At 40.5% G+C, this 18,108-nt stretch overlaps 1 protein-coding gene across 2 annotated transcripts in view; it reads left to right on the forward strand.

Moving 5' to 3' along the window:
* LOC112230451 (potassium voltage-gated channel subfamily H member 1) overlaps positions 1 to 18,108 on the forward strand; it is a 60,959-nt gene that overhangs the window by 33,011 nt on the left and 9,840 nt on the right. For both annotated transcript variants that reach the window (XM_024396774.2, XM_024396775.2), the window contains one exon: positions 10,766 to 10,962. In XM_024396774.2, coding sequence (XP_024252542.1) covers positions 10,766 to 10,962 — 197 coding nt within the window. The remainder of the gene's footprint in view (positions 1 to 10,765; positions 10,963 to 18,108) is intronic.

Here is an 18,108-nt window from a genome sequence, read left to right on the forward strand (position 1 = left end):
AAATTGCTTTTGTAGGTGTTATGCTGTGCTCATGTAGTGTCTTCCAAATAGACTTACAACACAGAGAACCTTTATCTTAGTTCCTCAAGAGAGAAGAGGCACTCTTGAGTCAGACCTCTGTTAGATGCATGATGGTCTGATAACTCATCCTCAGAGATTAGCTGTGTCACTGAGACAGAAAAACGCTGGTAGGAAGTGGGATGATGAATTTACAATACCCTAGGGCTGCTCTCTGCATCCTTTCGGTGATTGTTTTTCCCTCCAAATCGTCAAGCGAGAAGACTGGTTATCACGATGGAGCTCGTATTTACGCGAGGGATAAATATTTGTATTGCCCTCTCCCTCTAGCAGGGACTTAACCTTTTAAGAAATGAGCAGGAGAATATCTCGCACTACTAGGGTCTTCACACTTACTAGACTTTTTTGCAGTAATACCCTCAGCTACAGATATACTGGAATGTAAACTTGCGAGTGTCACGCCTTGGTCTTAGTATTTTGTGTTTTCTTTCTTTATTTGATCAGGCCAGGGTGTGACATGGGTTATTTTGTGGTGTGTTTTTGTATTGGGGTTTTAGTAGGTATTGGGATTGTGGCTGAGTAGGGTTGTCTAGGAAAGTCTATGGCTGCCTGAGGCGGTTCTCAATCAGAGTCAGGTGATTATCGTTGTCTCTGATTGGGAACCATATTTAGGTAGCCCGGGTTTCACTGTGTGTTTGTGGGTGATTGTTCCTGTCTCTGTGTTAGTTTGCACCAGTTTAGGCTGTTTTGGTTTTCATGTACGTTTATTGTTTTTGTATTGATCGTGGTTCTTCGTCATTAAACATGTATCGTATTAATCACGCTGCATTTTGGTCCGACTCTCTTTCGACGGAAGAAAACCGTAACAGCGAGTTTGTCACGTTTCGACTCATGACACTCTCGAAAGTTGCCCCTCTAAGCACTGTAAACAGAACAGCACTCTTACAGTAAAATTGTAATAGCAATGATTTTGAAATGGCTGAAATGTACATACATTTTCCGTATTTAAAAAAAATTGTTTTATCGATTAAAAAAATAGCTGAAATTGTAGTAACAGCGTGTTACATTCGAAAAATGGCCGCCGTAGCTTTACATCTCAAAAGTGTTTTGTTGTTTTGCTTGACTGCATGGAGGTCCAGGCAAGAAGCAACTCCCCCAGGGAATAATTGTTTTCGCTCGCACCCGCCTTTACCTCATATAGGTGGTGGGCTGTAGCAAGCTATGCTTTAGTTTTTGAGATGATCGATCTCTGTCGAGGGAGTAGCTGGTTTTTACACCTTGTGTATATGTATTTCTGTTGGTAGGTCATGTCAATTCTTGCACAAAATTTTTTTTTTTTTTAATGTTCGCTAGTTGTACAGGCAAACATCGGCGCGTATCAAACTGTAAACTGATCAAAACTCGTGTACTATCCATGGTATTATCTCTGCTGATCACGTTGTCCGTATCTAAAGGTAGTAAACAGCTGGTGAAACCTCGAGAGAGATTGCTGTCCGACAAAACTGCTATCAGGTAAAGTGTATTTTTTGTAATCTAACTATTTAGTTATAGAAACACGATACCAGCAATGCAAGCTTGTAAAATTACTCCCAATTTAGAACACCGCAACATTGGTAATTTAGCTAGCATGCTAGTTAGCTAGCTAGTTACAACAAGTAGATCTGTTGCTAGCTAGCAGAAGAAGATAGCTTTATCACTAGCTAGTATTTCATTCTGAGACAAGGAGTGTTTTAGCTATCAGTTTATTTCAAGTAATAATTTAAGACTACAAAAATCTATAGGACAAGTAGTGTAAATCTAATACAGTCATCAAGGCAAGACCCACTAATTTCATTCATATTGACTAAGAAGAAATGTCACATTATCCCTGTCAATAGTTGGAGTAGGATGATTGCAGAGCTCCCTGCCTCAGACTGTCAGGATGTTCATTTTCTAGCTCACAAACTACATTCCTTTACTGTGATTTGTTTTATTCTTGTCTCTCACTTTTGTCTCACATGATCTATTCAGCTCTCCTGTGTCCTGCTCCAAGAGATCAACCAAGTGCTATCCATACTGCAGTTTCAACTAGCCCTACCGTCACTATTTAGACATTGAGACTGCATATGCATTTGCCTGTTGTCTTTTCTTTGTGGGGTTTGTCTTACACGGTGTAGTGCATTTCAGAGTTAAAGAACACCAACTACAGATACTCATGCTTGTTTGAGCATCTCAGTTTAGATTCAGTTTAACAGGTGACAAATAGATGATTATTGTAACATGCAGTGGGGAGAATATTGCCCCAGTCAGGAGCCCAGGCTTTCGCCATAGATGGTAGTTCTCGTCTCTGGACCACACAAGCTTTAGAGTGCATTCTGCTAAGGCACTTGTCTCTCTCTACATCCGTCAGCTACATTGGAGACCAGGGTGGGATCCTTTCGATATACCTATGGGGCCTGGGCACACAATGCTCCTAGAGAGAAGGGGAATTACGGAAGCATGCCATGATGACAGTTGTAACGTCTCCAAAGGCCCAGGCTTTTGGCATAGATGGTAAAGTCATTTCTGGACTGCAATATTGTACGATTGTTACCTCCACGGCACCTGATATACGGTGAGGGAACTATTTTGATCCCCTGCTGATTTTGTACGTTTGCCCACTGACAAAGAATAATATAATTTTAATGGTAGGTTTATTTGAACAGTGAGAGACAGAATAACATTTAACAATAACATTTAATGATGGAAATAAGTATTTAACCCCCTCTCAATCAGAAAGATTTCTGGCTCCCAGGTGTCTTTTATACAGGTAATGAGCTGAGATTAGGAGCACACTCTTAAAGGGAGTGCTCCTAATCTCAGTTTGTTACCTGTATAAAAGACACCTGTCCACAGAAGCCATCAATCAATCAGATTCAAACTCTCCACCATGGCCAACACCAAAGAGCTCTCCAAGGATGTCAGGGACAAGATTGTAGAGAAGTGAGAAGGTGAGAAGGTGACAACAGTTGGTGAGAAGGTGACAACAGTTGGTGCGATTATTCGCAAATGGAAGAAACACAAAAGAACTGTCAATCTCCCTCGGCCTGGGGCTCCATGCAAGATCTCACCTCGTGGATTTGCAATGATCATGAGAACGGTGAGGAATCAGCCCAGAACTACACAGGAGGATCTTGTCAATGATCTCAAAGCAGCTGGGACCATAGTCACCAAGAAAACAATTGGTAACACACTACGCTGTGAAGGACTGAAATCCTGCAGTGCCCTGCAAGGTCCCCCTGCTCAAGAAAGCACATATACATGCCTGTCTGAAGTTTGCCAATGAACATCTGAATGATTCAGAGGACAACTGGGTGAAAGTGTTGTGGTCAGATGAGACCAAAATGGAGCTCTTTGGCATCAACTCAACTCGCCATGTTTGGAGGAGGAGGAATGCTGCCTATGACCCCAAGAACACCATCCCCACCGTCAAACATGAAGGTGGAAACATTATGCTTTGGGGGTGTTTTTCTGCTAAGGGGACAGGACAACTCCACCGCATCAAAGGGACGATGGACGGGGCCATGTACCGTCAAATCTTGGGTGAGAACCTCCTTCCCTCAGCCAGGGCATTGAAAATGGGTCGTGGATGGGTATTCCAGCATGACAATGACCCAAAACGCACGGCCAAGGCAACAAAGGAGTGGCTCAAGAAGAGGCACATTAAGGTCCTGGAGTGGCCTAGCCAGTCTCAGTGGAGGGAGCTGAAGGTTTGAGTTGCCAAACATCAGCATCGAAACCTTAATGACTTGGAGAAGATCTGCAAAGAGGAGTGGGACAAAATCCCTCCTGAGATGTGTGCAAACCTGGTGGCCAACTACAAGAAACGTCTGACCTCTGTGATTGCCAACAAGGGTTTTGCCACCAAGTACTAAGTCATGTTTTGCAGAGGGGTCAAATACTTATTCCCCTCATTAAAATGCAAATCAATTTCTAACATTTTTGACATGCGATTTTCTGGATTTATTGTTGTTATTCTGTCTCTCACTGTTCAAATAAACCTACCATTAAAATTATAGACTGATAATTTCTTTGTCAGCGGGCAAACGTACAAAATCAAATACTTTTTTCCCTTCACTGTACATGTATTGGTAGGTTACACTATATTTAGATACTTCAAATACTGCTTGAGACACCTTTGCTATTTGTCTCTGTACTCAATAAATGGTGAAACTATTTGTAATGGTGTTCTTTGTTCATATGTACAGTATATGAATGAAACTTAGATTATGGAAAACGAAAACATGACTCATACTCAGTCACGGTTAGTAGAATAATTAATGGATTGGCAAGATTTAGGCACCGTCACCTTCTAGTTTAGTAGAAAAGTAAATAATTTAAACCACCTAAATATACTCACATTCACTGAACATTTTAGTATTTGAAACAAATATTAATTTCCCAACTCCTTTTTCTATAAGCCTACAGGCTCTGTATTATTGTTCATACCTTATATTATTTCAATGCATCCAACATTATGCATGCTCACCATGGTATTGGGCAGCTGCTATTTGAGAACTTGTCTGGTTTTTAAATCTTATTGCAGAGCACAACTGTTTTTAGAGAATATTGTATTGTAAGGTATGCTTTATGTATTGGCTAATATGCATATGAAGCTGTCCTTGATTAACATCTCCATTCTAGCATACATGACACATGAAATTGATCAAATGAAGCCCGGTTTGTTCTAAGGTACCTTTTAATATGGTAGCTAGTGTAAGCCTAAAAGCTCCTATCTAGCTATGGATCAGCTAAACGTCAGCATTCCGCTACATTTGTAAGAATGCAGAAATGATTTGATTTACATAGCTAATGTTACCTAGTCGTGTATGTTCATTTCCTTTTCCCATTGGGTTAGTATGAGTAACGTGTCATTAAAGCAATTTGTGCCAGATGTGGCTTGAGCGGATTAAATTGGACTTGTACTTCCCATTTTCCACAGATCACCTCAAATATCATCCAAATGAAGATGGGGTCTCCCAAAAAGCCACGGTGACAAAATGACACGCTGTTTGTCTGTTACTGAATCAAAAAGGGACATTCATTTCCCTTTCGAATCAAAGTTTGTCAAATGTTTTCAGACCTCTAAAGTCATCTAAATGTCAAGATGAAACCACATGACAACGTGTAGATCCAGCTGTATTCCTCCACCCCAAATGAATATAAAAGTCAAGCACCGAATGAAACCAGGAAATTAGACAGTGCTTAACTTTTCCATTCATTTGTGGAGGTATCTACACAACATCATACAATACATTTCATCTTGAAAGTACTGTACTTTCGGAGGCCCGAAAACATCTGACAACTCTCATTTATGAGTGAAATGTCCCTTTCATGGGACAATCAGCAGTTTATACATCAAGTGCTGGACATAAATCAATTATATGTACCCATTGATTCTTGAAGAATATAACGTATAAATGGCTCATGAGCTTAGTACAACTGTCTTACCCCATCAGAACCCCAAATATAAGCTTGTTTAAGTTCAATTTAAACAAAGTAAATCCAAACAAACACTATGAGCCTCAAAACATGGTTCAAACGAATTGTTATATCATGGATGGTCAGTCCTTGCATCCATAGCTTGTCTATGAATTTGAGAGTGGTAACATTTCTCCAGCCCCAGGAGGGGAGTTCACTTTGTCATTGTTATTGTGGTGGAAGGACACGTCACGCTCTGACATGCCATATACCACTTGAGAGCTTTTTAGCTTCCGTGCTGTAAGAAAGTATTCCCATTGCTCTATGACAAACACAAATTGTTTTATTTCAAGCTTAATTTTTTTTTTAAAGAACGTTATTTGTAGATGTGAAACATAACCACTTTGTGTTCTTCACAGACAGACTAAATCCTAAAGCTGAAGTTGTAACGTTTCGGCTGGTGAATGGCGTCACTGAGGACGCAGGGCAGAACATTTTCTGTCACCAGTTCTATGAAATGGTGCCAAATGGTGTAACTAAATATGATCATATCTATTTTACAGTTATAAGGTGAACTCTTAGTAGTCGTTTTCTAAATTGGTTGTTACTATATTAAGAAAGCATGTAAGTCATTTCAAGCCCTATTCATTAAGTTATGTTGAATAGGAACTAAGTCATAATATTTCATATTTTCATGTAATTGAGCTTGTGTCCTCAAAAGTGAGTACACATCAGCAATACATTTTTACTAGAAAAGGGGAGATTTTTATCTTTCTTGGAGTATGTGGCATTACTACTTATTGTGTATGTCCGTCTCATGATGGACATACCCAAACTTAATTATTTATTTAGGCGGAAATCTACATACATCTAACAGGCATTATGCAACATTTCCACATGCAAATAACCCTTAATGTCCAAACACCGTTCAAAGCTGTATAGTTGTTTGTTTGTGGTGTGACCGGTTGGTCCAAAACAGTCATAAACAGAACTTCATAAATGTCTTTTTTTTTTTTTAAATGAAGAGTTCTCCCCCTCTATACTGAACAAAAATAAAAATGCAACATGCAACAATTTCAATTCTTTTTACTGAGTTAGTTAATATAAGGAAATCAGTCATTTGAAGTAAATTCATTAGGCCCTAATCTATGGATTTCACATAACTGGGCAGGGGCACAGCCATGGATGGGCTTGAGAGAGCATAGGCCTACCCACTTGGAAGTTAGGCCCAGCCAATCAGAATGATTTTTTCCCCACAAAAGTGCTTTATTTACAGACAGAAATACTCCTCAGTTTCATCAGCTGTCCGGGTGGCTGGTCTCAGACGATCCCGCAGGTGTAGAAGCCGGATGTGAAGGACCTGGGCTGGCGTGGTTACACGTGGTCTGCAGTTGTCAGACTGGTTGAATGTACTGCCAAATTCTCTAAAATTATGTTGGAGGTGGCTTATGGTAGAGAAATTAACATTCAATTATCTGGTAACAGCTCTGGTGGACATTCCTGCAGTCAGCATGCAAGCTGCACGCTCCCTCATCTTGAGACATTTGACAGCTCTGGTGGACATTCCTGCAGTCAGCATGCAAGCTGCACGCTCCCTCATCTTGAGACATTTGTGGCAAAACCTGCACATTTTAGTGTGGCCTTTTATTGTTCCCAACACAAGCTGCACCTGTGTAATGATCATGCTGTTTAATCCGCTTCTTGATATGCTTCACCTGTTAGGTGGATGGATAATCTAGTCAAAGGAGAAATGCTCACTAACAGGGATGAAAACAAATATGTGCACAGAATTTGAGAGAAATATGCTTTTTGTGTGTATGGAACATTTCTGGGATCTTTTATATCAGCTTATGAAACATGGAACAAAAACTTTACATGTTGCATTTATATTTTTGTTCAGTATATATTTTTCCCCCAGTCTATTTTATTCACAAGCTATATTTCTACCTTATCCCCATACTGTTTATATTTATTTACTTTTCTGCTCTTTTGCACACCAATATCTCTACCTGTACATGACCATCTGATCATTTATCACTCCAGTGTTAATCTGCAAAATTGTAATTATTCGCCAACCTCCTCATGCCTTTTGCACACAATGTATATAGACTTTCTTTTTTTTCTACTGTGTTATTGACTTGTTAATTGTTTACTCCATGTGTAACTCTGTGTTGTCTGTTCACACTGCTATGCTTTATCTTGGCCAGGTCGCAGTTGCAAATGAGAACTTGTTCTCAACTAGCCTACCTGGTTAAATAAAGGTGAAATAAAAAATGAAAAATATTTACCCAGTCATTCAAATCTGTATTGTACATCTCCAAGTTCTGAGGAAACTATGCAGTATTCCGTTTTTTTATGTATTATTTCTTACATTGTTACCCCAGGAAATCTTAAGTCTTATTACAAACAGCTGTGAAGAACTATTGGATATAAGAGCAACATCAACTTACCAACATTACGACCAGGAATACAACTTTTCCGAAGCGGATCCTCTGTTCGGACCACCACCCAGGACAATGGATCTAATCCCAGTAGCCGACCCAAAACAACGGTAAGGGGCAGATGTCCAGTCTCTTGATAACAAGGTAGAAGAAATCTGAGCACGGGTTGCCTTCCAGAGAGACATCAGAGATTGTAACATTCTCTGTTTCACAGAAACATGGCTCTCTCGGGATATGTTGTCGGAATCGGTTCAGCCACCGGGCTTCTCCATGCATCGTGCTGACAGGGAAAAACACCTCTCTGGGAAGAGGAAGGGCAGGGGTGTTTGCTATATGATTAACAACTCATGGTGTAATCATAACAACTTACATGAACTCAAGTCCTTTTGCTCACCCGATCTAGAATTCCTTACAATCAAATACCGGGCATTTTACCTACCAAGAGAATTCTCGTCAGTTATAGTCACAGCTGTGTACATTCCCCCTCAATCAGACACCAAGACAGCCCTCAAGGAACTTCACTGGACTCTATGTAAACTGGAAATAATATATCTTGAGGCTGCATTTATTGTAGCTGGGGATTTTAACAAAGCAAATTTGAGAAAAAGTCTATCTAAATTCCATCAGCATATTGATTGCACTATGCGCAGGGGTAATGCACTCGACAACTGCTACTCTACCCCCGGTTCTCCCTTCATAAAATCTGACCACGACGACATCTTGCTCCTACCGTCTTATAGGCAGAAACTCAAACAGGATGTACCAGTGACAAGAACCATTCAATGCGGTTCTGACCAATCGGAAGCCACGCTTCAAGATTGTTTTGATCACGTGGACTGGAATATGTTCTGGTCAGCCTCAGAGAACAACATCGACCTATACGCTGATTCGGTGAGGGAGTTTATAAAGAAGTGCATTGGAGATGTTGTACCCACTGAGACTATTAAAACCTACCTTAACCAGAAACCATGGATGGCATCATTCGTGCAAAACTGAAAGCGCGAACAACCGCATTTAACCATGGAATGAGGTCTGGGAATATGGCTGAATGTAAACAGTGTAGTTATTCCCTCCTCGCGGCAATCAAACAAGCGAAATGCTGGTATAGGGACAAAGTGGAGTCGCAATTCAACGGCTCAGACACGAGACGTATGTGGCAGGGTCTACAGGATATTACAGACTACAAAAAGAAAACTAGCCACGTCACGCTTCCAGACAAACTAAACACCTTCTTTGCCCACTTTCAGGATAATACAGTGAAACCGTCGCGGCCCACTAAGAAGGACTGCGCCCCCCTCTCCTTCTCCATGGCCGACGTGAGTAAAACATTTAAACTTGTTAACCCTCGCAAGGCTGCTGGCCCAGACGGCATCCCTAGCCGCATCCTCAGAGCATGCGCAGACCAGATGGCTGGTGTGTTTACGGACATATTCAATCGCTCCCTATCCCAGTCTGTTGTCCCCGCATACTTCAAGATGGCTGCCATTGTTCCAGTACCCAAGAAGGTAAATATAACTGAACTAAATGACTACAGCCCTGTAGCACTCACTTCTGTCATCATGAAGTGCTTTGAGAGACTAGTCAAGGATCATATCACCTCCACCTTCCCGAGTCCCCCTAGACCCACTTCATACCGCCCCAACAGGTCCACAGATGACACAGTTGCCTGCACACTGCCCTATCCCATCTGGACAAGAGGAATACCTATGTAAGAATGCTGTTCATTGACTAAAGCTCAGCATTCAACAGTACCCTCCAAGCTCATCATCAAGCTGAAGGCCCTGGGTCTCAACTCAGCCCTGTGCAATTGGGTCCTGGACTTTCTGACGGGCCGTCCCCAGGTGGTGAAGGTAAAAGACAACATCTCCATTTCGCTGACCCTCAACACTAGGGCCCCTGTTCACCCACGACTGCGTGGCCATGCACGCCTCCAACTCAATCATCAAGTTTGCAGACGACACAACGGTAGTGGGCTTGATTACCAACAACGACGAGACAACCTACAGGGATGAGGTGAGGGCACTCGGAGTGTAGTGTCAGGAAAACAACCTCTCCCTCGACGTCAACTAAACAAAGGAGATGATCGTGGTCTTCAGGAAACAGCAGAGGGAGCACCCCCCTGTCCACATCGACGGGACAGCAGTGGAGAAGGTGGAAAGTTTTACGTTCCTCGGCGTACACATCACGGACAAACTGAAATGCATTAACATCTACTAACCATGTGTATGTGACCGATAAAATTGGATTTGATTTTGTACTGTAACTCCAAAAGCTCCCATAAGCTGTCTGATGCATTTCATCAATTCAAATTGGACACGGGAAAGGGACAGATTTGTATTTTCACATGTGAAAAACAAAAGGTCTGCATATGTGTTAATAACCATGGCTTATAGTGTCTTGGCTAATACTTTTTTAGATCTGTTTCCAGAAAAGTAGGAGCTTGGTGGAGTGAGGGATGCAGCTTTACATTAGTAAGAGGTGCAATATGTTGTTTACAGCTCAGTACAGGGTCTGTTTGCCTTGTAGGCGACAAGGCTTCTACAATTGGTATCACAAATGCACTGTTTATCATTTCCCCCCCGTTGGTCTCAGACTAGATCTTTTTTAAATGACCAGTTACATAATGCACTCTCTTTCAATGGTCAATTTCTTTGTTTGTTAACATTGTACAGGCAGTTTGCAATAGAAGCACATTTCAGCATAGAAGTATGACCTTGGGCTTTTTACTTTGTATTACCATGAAAGGCTGCAAGATTTGCTTCATGGCAGTTAGATTCCTATCATTGTGGATGGATGGGGTTTCCCTTGTTATCATTCACCTCACTATTTATCTCTCCCCTTTCTATCGGCGGTTTTTATCTTCACAGGAAAGGGAGACGTGTTTGGGGACGTCTTCTGGAAGGAGGTGACCCTAGCCCAGGCTTGCGCTAACGTTCGGGCCTTGACTTACTGCGACCTCCACGTCATCAAGCGTGACGCTCTGCAGAAAGTTCTGGAGTTCTACACGGCCTTCTCCAACCACTTCTCCCGCAACCTGCTGCTCACCTATAACCTCAGAAAGAGGGTAAGCTGCCCGGGGGCATTGCTCTCTCTCTGACTGTGTCTCGATGGTCTCCAATAGCTTATTGATTGGCAAAAATATTGGATAGACTCCTAAGTTATGTATTTTTCACCTATCCAGTCCTTTCTGAACAGTGGTCTGGAAGGAAACAAGAGCTATTTAAGAATATTGGTACAGAGATCTCTCTGTGTCCTGTAGTTCAAAAAAGCAAAGGTGATGGCATCTCCATCAATGAATGGTGCTCTTATTTATTTTTAAAAAGCTGACACTTCAACCTCAATTGATCTTTCTCAAAGCTTGCTTTTTTGGTGGGTGTGGCACCTTCTCTTTATGGGAACTGCTTAAAGATAGACGCAGCAATATTTCATCATCAAACACAGTGGGGCAATTTTTGGCTAGACATCAACAACTGCCTTACAGGCATAAACAACAACAATCTGCCAAAACTGATGTCATTGCTGAGTCTACCTTCATCGTGCAGAGTCAGTTGTACTGAGTGTCTCACACTTAATTTGTGATTCTGGCCTTGCTGTTTCACCATAGTTAATCTCATTCCCAATGTTTGCAATAGCTGGGGACGAGATTCTCTGTGAAATGTGTCTTAAAAGAACTTTCTTGGACCAAAAGGAATTGAGATCGAAATAGTGGCCAGTTCCCGGTCTTTGTGTTGCATAGTACAATATTTCCTTTCAGGGACAAGTAAAATTCACAAAGTGATATTTGACAAATGTTGAATAATTACTCAATAATGAATTCACCTTGTCCTCCATTTTCATCAAAATGTCCTTGTCTCTTTTGTTTCTGTCATTTTACCTGTAAAAAGATAAGGCCTCTAAACAAAGTATCAACTCCAGTATGCGCCATCAACCCAGGTCGCTTGTGTTAAACGCATTGCTCCAATAGGGTTAACTCACTTAGGGGGAACTGTAAGGTGGGCTTATTAGCGAGGATTGTTACAATATGACAATCATCATGGTGAATAGTATATTATAAATGCATTATTTGACAGATTATTATTGATGCAGATTTATTGATTATTTTTTAATGTTGCATTTGTTTTTACAAATGGTCCGCAATGTCTTATTGATCTGAATATCAGTGCTATAATCTTCTAGCCTTTAACCATTGACCTTTTACACACACTCAAAACTTGTAAACTGAGAACATCACTGAAAATCCACAGCATTTCCTATAAAAGATCAAGTACTTTTATATTCCTATAAAAGATCAAGTACTGAAATTGATTCAACTGATTCAATTGATTCAATTGATTCTTCAATTGCTGAAGAAAACACAGCATATTAACGAGGAGGACATAGCTTATTCATCAGAAGGTGCTGTTGATTCATCAAGATGCAATCCTCTGTCCTTGTCGTCATCATGCAATTCAAACTTGAGTATATGTTAGGCAATAGAGGTCATGTTGACTAATACGATGACTCACTTTTACCGCATATCCTATTATGGTTCGTCACGATCTGCACCCTTAGCCGTGGTGTATGCGGTTTCTTGTGGTCATCAAGGTTATTGCTTTGTTTAGTCTAGAAAAGCTTTCAGGTGCAGAAGCCTCTTCAGGCAGCCACTAATCCACCGTACTTTTCAGGTTAGGTAACCACAGGGGTTGATTTGGCTAAAACCTGCTGTGAGGTATGATACAGGGCAGTGATCATTAGGCACCAAATTGAAGAACTACCTGGACCTGTCCAATTAGAAACGCTCATTGTTGTTTTCTATCGTGTGCCCTAATGAACACGACCCTGGTTCCGCCATAGTGTCGTGGTGCCCCTTTCTGTAGGTTATACCCATGGAATCAGTAACACACCAATTGAAGGGCCAATTCTGGAGGCCCATCATAATAGCTTTTGATGTCAGTCGACAACCACCATTTTTCATAGACCTTTGCATTAACGCGAGCTGATTAGGCATTTAGACGGTGAATGTCGATAAGGTCAAATATTGATGAGTATACTAAGTCATATCGATTTCAGAAATACATTGATTGCATAATTGACACAGTAGATACAGTTGAAGTCGGTAGTTTACATACACCTTAGCCAAATACATTTAAAAATTCCCTGTCTTAGGTCAGTTAGGATCACCACTTTATTTTAAGAATGTGAAATGTCGGATTAATAGTAGAGAGTGATTTATTTAAGCTTTTATTTCTTTCATTACATTCCCAGTGGGTCAGAAGTTTACACACACTCAATTAGTATTTGGTAGCATTACCTTTAAATTGTTTAACTTTGGTCAAACTTTCTGGGTAGTCTTCCATAAGCTTCCCACAATAAGTTGGGTGAATTTTGGCCCATTCCTCCTGACAGAGCTGGTGTAACTGAGTCAGGTTTGTAGGCCTCCTTGCTCACACACACTTTTTCAGTTCTGCCCACACATTCTCTATGGGATTGAGGTCAGGGCTTTGTGATGGCCACTCCAATACCTTGACTTTGTTGTCCTTAAGCCATTTTGCCACAACTTTGGAAGTATGCTTGGGGTCATTGTCCATTTGGAAGACCCATTTGCGACCAAGCTTTAACTTACTGACTGATGTCTTGAGGTGTTGCTTCCATATATCCATATAATTTTCCTACCTCATGATGCCATCAATTTTGTGAAGTGCACCAGTCCCTCCTGCAGCAAAGCACCCCCACAACATGATACTGCCACCCCCTGTCACATTCTGACCATAGTTCTGTTTTTTATCTTTGTTTTAGTATGGTCAGGGCGTGAGTTGGGTGGGCAGTCTGTTTGTTTTTCCATGTTGGTTTGTGAGTTCGGCCTAGTATGGTTCTCAATCAGAGGCAGCTGTCAATTGTTGTCCCTGATTGAGAATCATACTTAGGTAGCCTGGGTTTCAGTTTTGGGTGGTGGGTGTTTGTCTTCCGTGTCAGTGTTTGTCGCCACACGGGACTGTTTCGTTCATTTCACGTTTGTTTTGTATTTCGCAGTGTTCAGTTTATGTTTTAAAATAAACATTATGGACACTTACCACGCTGCGTTTTGGTACTCCTTCTTGCTACTCCTCCTCAGAAGAGGAGGACGATATCCCTTACACCCCCGTGCTTCATGGTTGGGATGGTGTTCTTCTGCTTGCAAGCCTCTGCCTTTTTCCTCCAAATATAACGATGGTCATTATGGCCAAACAGCTCTATTTTTGTTTCATCAGACCAGAGGACATTTCTCCAAAATGTACGATCTTTGTCCCCATGTGCAGTTGCAAACCGTAGTCTGGCTTTTTTATGGCGGTTTTGGAGCAGTGGCTTCTTCCATGCTGAGCAGCCGTTCAGGTTATGTCGATATAGGACTCGTTTTACTGTGGATATAGATATGTTTGTACCTGTTTCCTCCAGCCCTTTGCTGTTGTTCTGGGATTGATTTGCACTTTTCGCACCAAAGTACGTTCATCTCTAGGAGACAGAACGCGTTCCCTTCCTGAGTGGTATGACGGATGCGTGGTCCCATGGTGTTTATACTTGCGTACATTTGTTTGTACAGATGAATGTGGTACCTTCAGCTGTTTGAAAATTGCTCCCAAGGATGAACCAGACTTGTGGAGGTCTCCAGTCTTGGCTGATTTCTTTTGATTTTCCCATGATGTCAAGCAAAGAGGCACTGAGTTTGAAGGTAGGCCTTGAAATACATCCACAGGTACACCTCCAATTGACTCAAATTATGTTAATTAGCCTAATAGAAGCTTCTAAAGCCATGAAATCATCTTCTGGAATTTTCCAAGCTGTTTAAAGGCTCAGTCCACAAACTGGAATTGTGATACAGTGAATTATAAGTGAAATAATCTGTCTGTAAACAATTGTTGGAAATATTACTTGTGTCATGCACAAAGTTCTTTGCTCAAGGGCACAATGGCTATATGTGGCATATTAGATGGTCTTACAACTGATGTTTCATCAAACAATACCCCATCCCTTAAAACTTCTTATGGCTGTAGGGGCAGAATTGAGTAGCTTGTATGAAAGGTGCCCAGAGTAAATGGCCTGCTCCTCAGTCCCAGTTGCTAATATATGCATATTATTATTAGTATTGGATAGAAAACACTCTGAAGCTTCTAAAACTGTTTGAATGATGTCTGTGAGTATAACAGAACTCATATGGCAGGCAAAAACCTGAGAAGAAAGCCAAACAGGAAGTAGGAAATCTGAGGTTGGTCGATTTTCAATCCAGCCCCTATTGAATACACAGTGGGATATGGATAAAGTTGCACTTCCTAGGGCTTCCACTAGATGTCAACCATCTTTAGAAACTTGAATGAGGCTTCTGCTGTGTTTTGGAGCCGGATGGGAGCTCTTTGAGTCAGTGGTCTGGCAGAGAACCTGGTCACGCGCATTTCACATGATAGCGACCTGCGTTCCATGGCTTCTCTACAGACATAGGAATTCTCCGGTTGGAATTTTATTGACGATTTATGATAACAACATCCTATACTTAGTTTGACAATTTTTTTTATATAAATATGAACTTTATCAAACAACACATACATGTATTGTGTATCACAAAGTCCTATGAGTGTCATCTGATGAAGATCATCAAAGGTTAGTGATTCATTTTATCTCTATTTGTGCTTTTTGTGACTCCTCTCTTTGGCTGGAAAAATGGCTGAATTTTTCTGTGAGTTGGTGGTGACCTAACATAATCATTTGTGGTGCTTTCTCTGTAAAGCCTATTTGAAATCGGACACTGTGGTGGGATTAACAACAAGATTACCTTTAAAACGGTATAAGATACATGTATGTTTGAGGAATTTTAATTATGAGATTTCTGTTTTGAATTTGGCCCCCTGTTGTCATATCGATCCCGTTAACGGGATTGCAGCCCTAAGAAGTTTTAATGGCACAGTCAACTTAGTGTATGTAATTTTTTAAATATTTTTCTTTATTTTACTAGGCAAGTCAGTTAAGAACAAATTCTTATTTTCAATGACAGCCTAGGAACAGTGGGTTAACTGCCTGTTCAGGGGCAGAACGACAGATTTGTACCTTGTCAGCTCGGGGATTCGAACTTGCAACCTTTCGGTTACTAGTCCAACGCTCTAACCACTAGGCTACCCTGCTGACCCACTGCAATTGTGATAAATTATAAGTGACATCTGTCTGTAAATAATTGTTGGAAAAAGTACTTGTGTCATGCACAAAGTTAATGTCCTAACCGACTTGCCAAAACTATAGTTTGTTAACAAGAAATTTGTGGAGTGGTTGCAAAAACTAGTTTTAATGACTCTAACCTAAGTGTATGTAAACTTCCTGACTTCAACTGTAGGTTTCCATCCAATTGGCGACACATTTTCATGTGAATATTCAAAAATATGCTTAAAGAAAATATGCAAATTTTCCCACCAGTGGTGTTTCCACCAAAGTGATTTGTTGCGGATAAAAATCTGTGCGTGATGACCTAGTGCACACAAAATGTACTCTTAGCTTAAGTTTTCATGTAGCGAATAAAAGTATAATCTAATGTGGCTAATGTGCTTCCATCCCATTTAATCATAGTGGGAGGACCACACACCATATCATCGCGACTCCAAGTTTGGTTTGAAATGGTTATTATATCAATATTTGCGTATAAAGGCATTTCCACAGCCAATTCTCGCATAATTAATTTTACTGACACAAAAAGATCAAACCGTGTCAAACGAACAAATCTGTCGGCATTTATGCAATTGTACCAAAACTTCCTGTTTCCATCACAGCTGTCATGTTTTTAAAAAAAATTTATACGGTGTGACTTTTTTAGTCGCATAAAAACTGTGGTTGGAAACATGGTTTATGTTACGTAAGGTTAATGAACGAACTATACACTGGAGAGACGGGACCAGATTCACCAACAAGGATTGAAGTAGCTTCCTATATGTGTAGTTTCTTTTTGTTGGGTGGTTTACTCAGATCGGTTGTGAAAAGTGAATAATTAGGAACACACCCATTGTGGATATAACTTTACAAAATGAAATGAGCTCTTAGTAGAGATACTGAGATATGCAGTCTGGATTTATAAACCAAATTTAATGACACATGATCAAAAGTCTCCAAGGCTGTCAATTTATTAGTTTAAAAAAGTAAATAGCAATGCAACTATTGACATTGCAGCATAATCTGAGGTGAGAGAAGGGAAATGCATAATATACACTACTGGCCAAAAATACCTACAAATCATTCAAGGGTTTTTCTTTTTGTTGTTGTTGTTGTAATTTTCTACATTTTCTACATCTACATTAACCTCTCCTTCCAGACTCACATTAAGCATCTCCAATCCAAAATTAAATTTAGATTTGGCTTCCTATTTCGCAACAAAGCATCCTTCACTCAAGCAGCCAAACATACCCTCGTAAAACTGACTATCATAACGATCCTTGACTTCGGAGATGTCATTTATATCTCCCTCTGTCTTATAATCTCCCTCTCTAACTTTAAGCATCAGCTGTCAGAGCAGTTTACCGATCACTGTACCTGTACTCAGCCAATCTGTAAATAGCACACCCAACTACCTCATCCCCATATTGTTACTTTTCCTCTTTCTCTTTTGCAAGTGTGTTAATGCTCCAGTGTTAATGCTAAATTGTAATTATTTCGCCTCTATGGCCTATTTATTGCCTTACCTCCCTACTCTTCTGCATTTGCACACACTGTACATAGATTTTTCTATTGTGTTATTGACTGTACGTTTGTTTATGTGTAACTCTGTGTTGTTGTTTTTGTCGCACTGCTTTGCTTTATCTTGGCAAGGTCACAGTTGTAAATGAGAACTTGTTCTCAACTGGCCTACCTGGTTAAATAAAGGTAAAATATATATTTTTTTAAATGTAGAAAATAGTCAAAATAAGGAAAAAGCTTTGAATGAGTAGCCATTTTAAAACTTTTGACCAGTTGTGGATATAAATATTTCACTTAGTAAACGCTTTTATCCGAAGCAACATACAGTACAGCGAGTGGATACATTTGTTACATTTGACGAGAGAGCTGCTTTCAACGTCTTGTCTTATAGTGCCTGCCAGATGGATGTAAAATATGCATGAATCTTTAATATCACCTTTATTTAACTGTTACATCATATTCATTAAATAGTTATGGATGACTCATTCAACCTCAATTCTCGCCCCTATAACTTTTCGCAGTTCTATCAACTTACCTGGTAAAAGAAGGT

The sequence above is a fragment of the Oncorhynchus tshawytscha genome, linkage group LG32 (genome assembly GCF_018296145.1).
Source record: "Oncorhynchus tshawytscha isolate Ot180627B linkage group LG32, Otsh_v2.0, whole genome shotgun sequence".
NCBI lineage: Eukaryota > Metazoa > Chordata > Actinopteri > Salmoniformes > Salmonidae > Oncorhynchus > Oncorhynchus tshawytscha.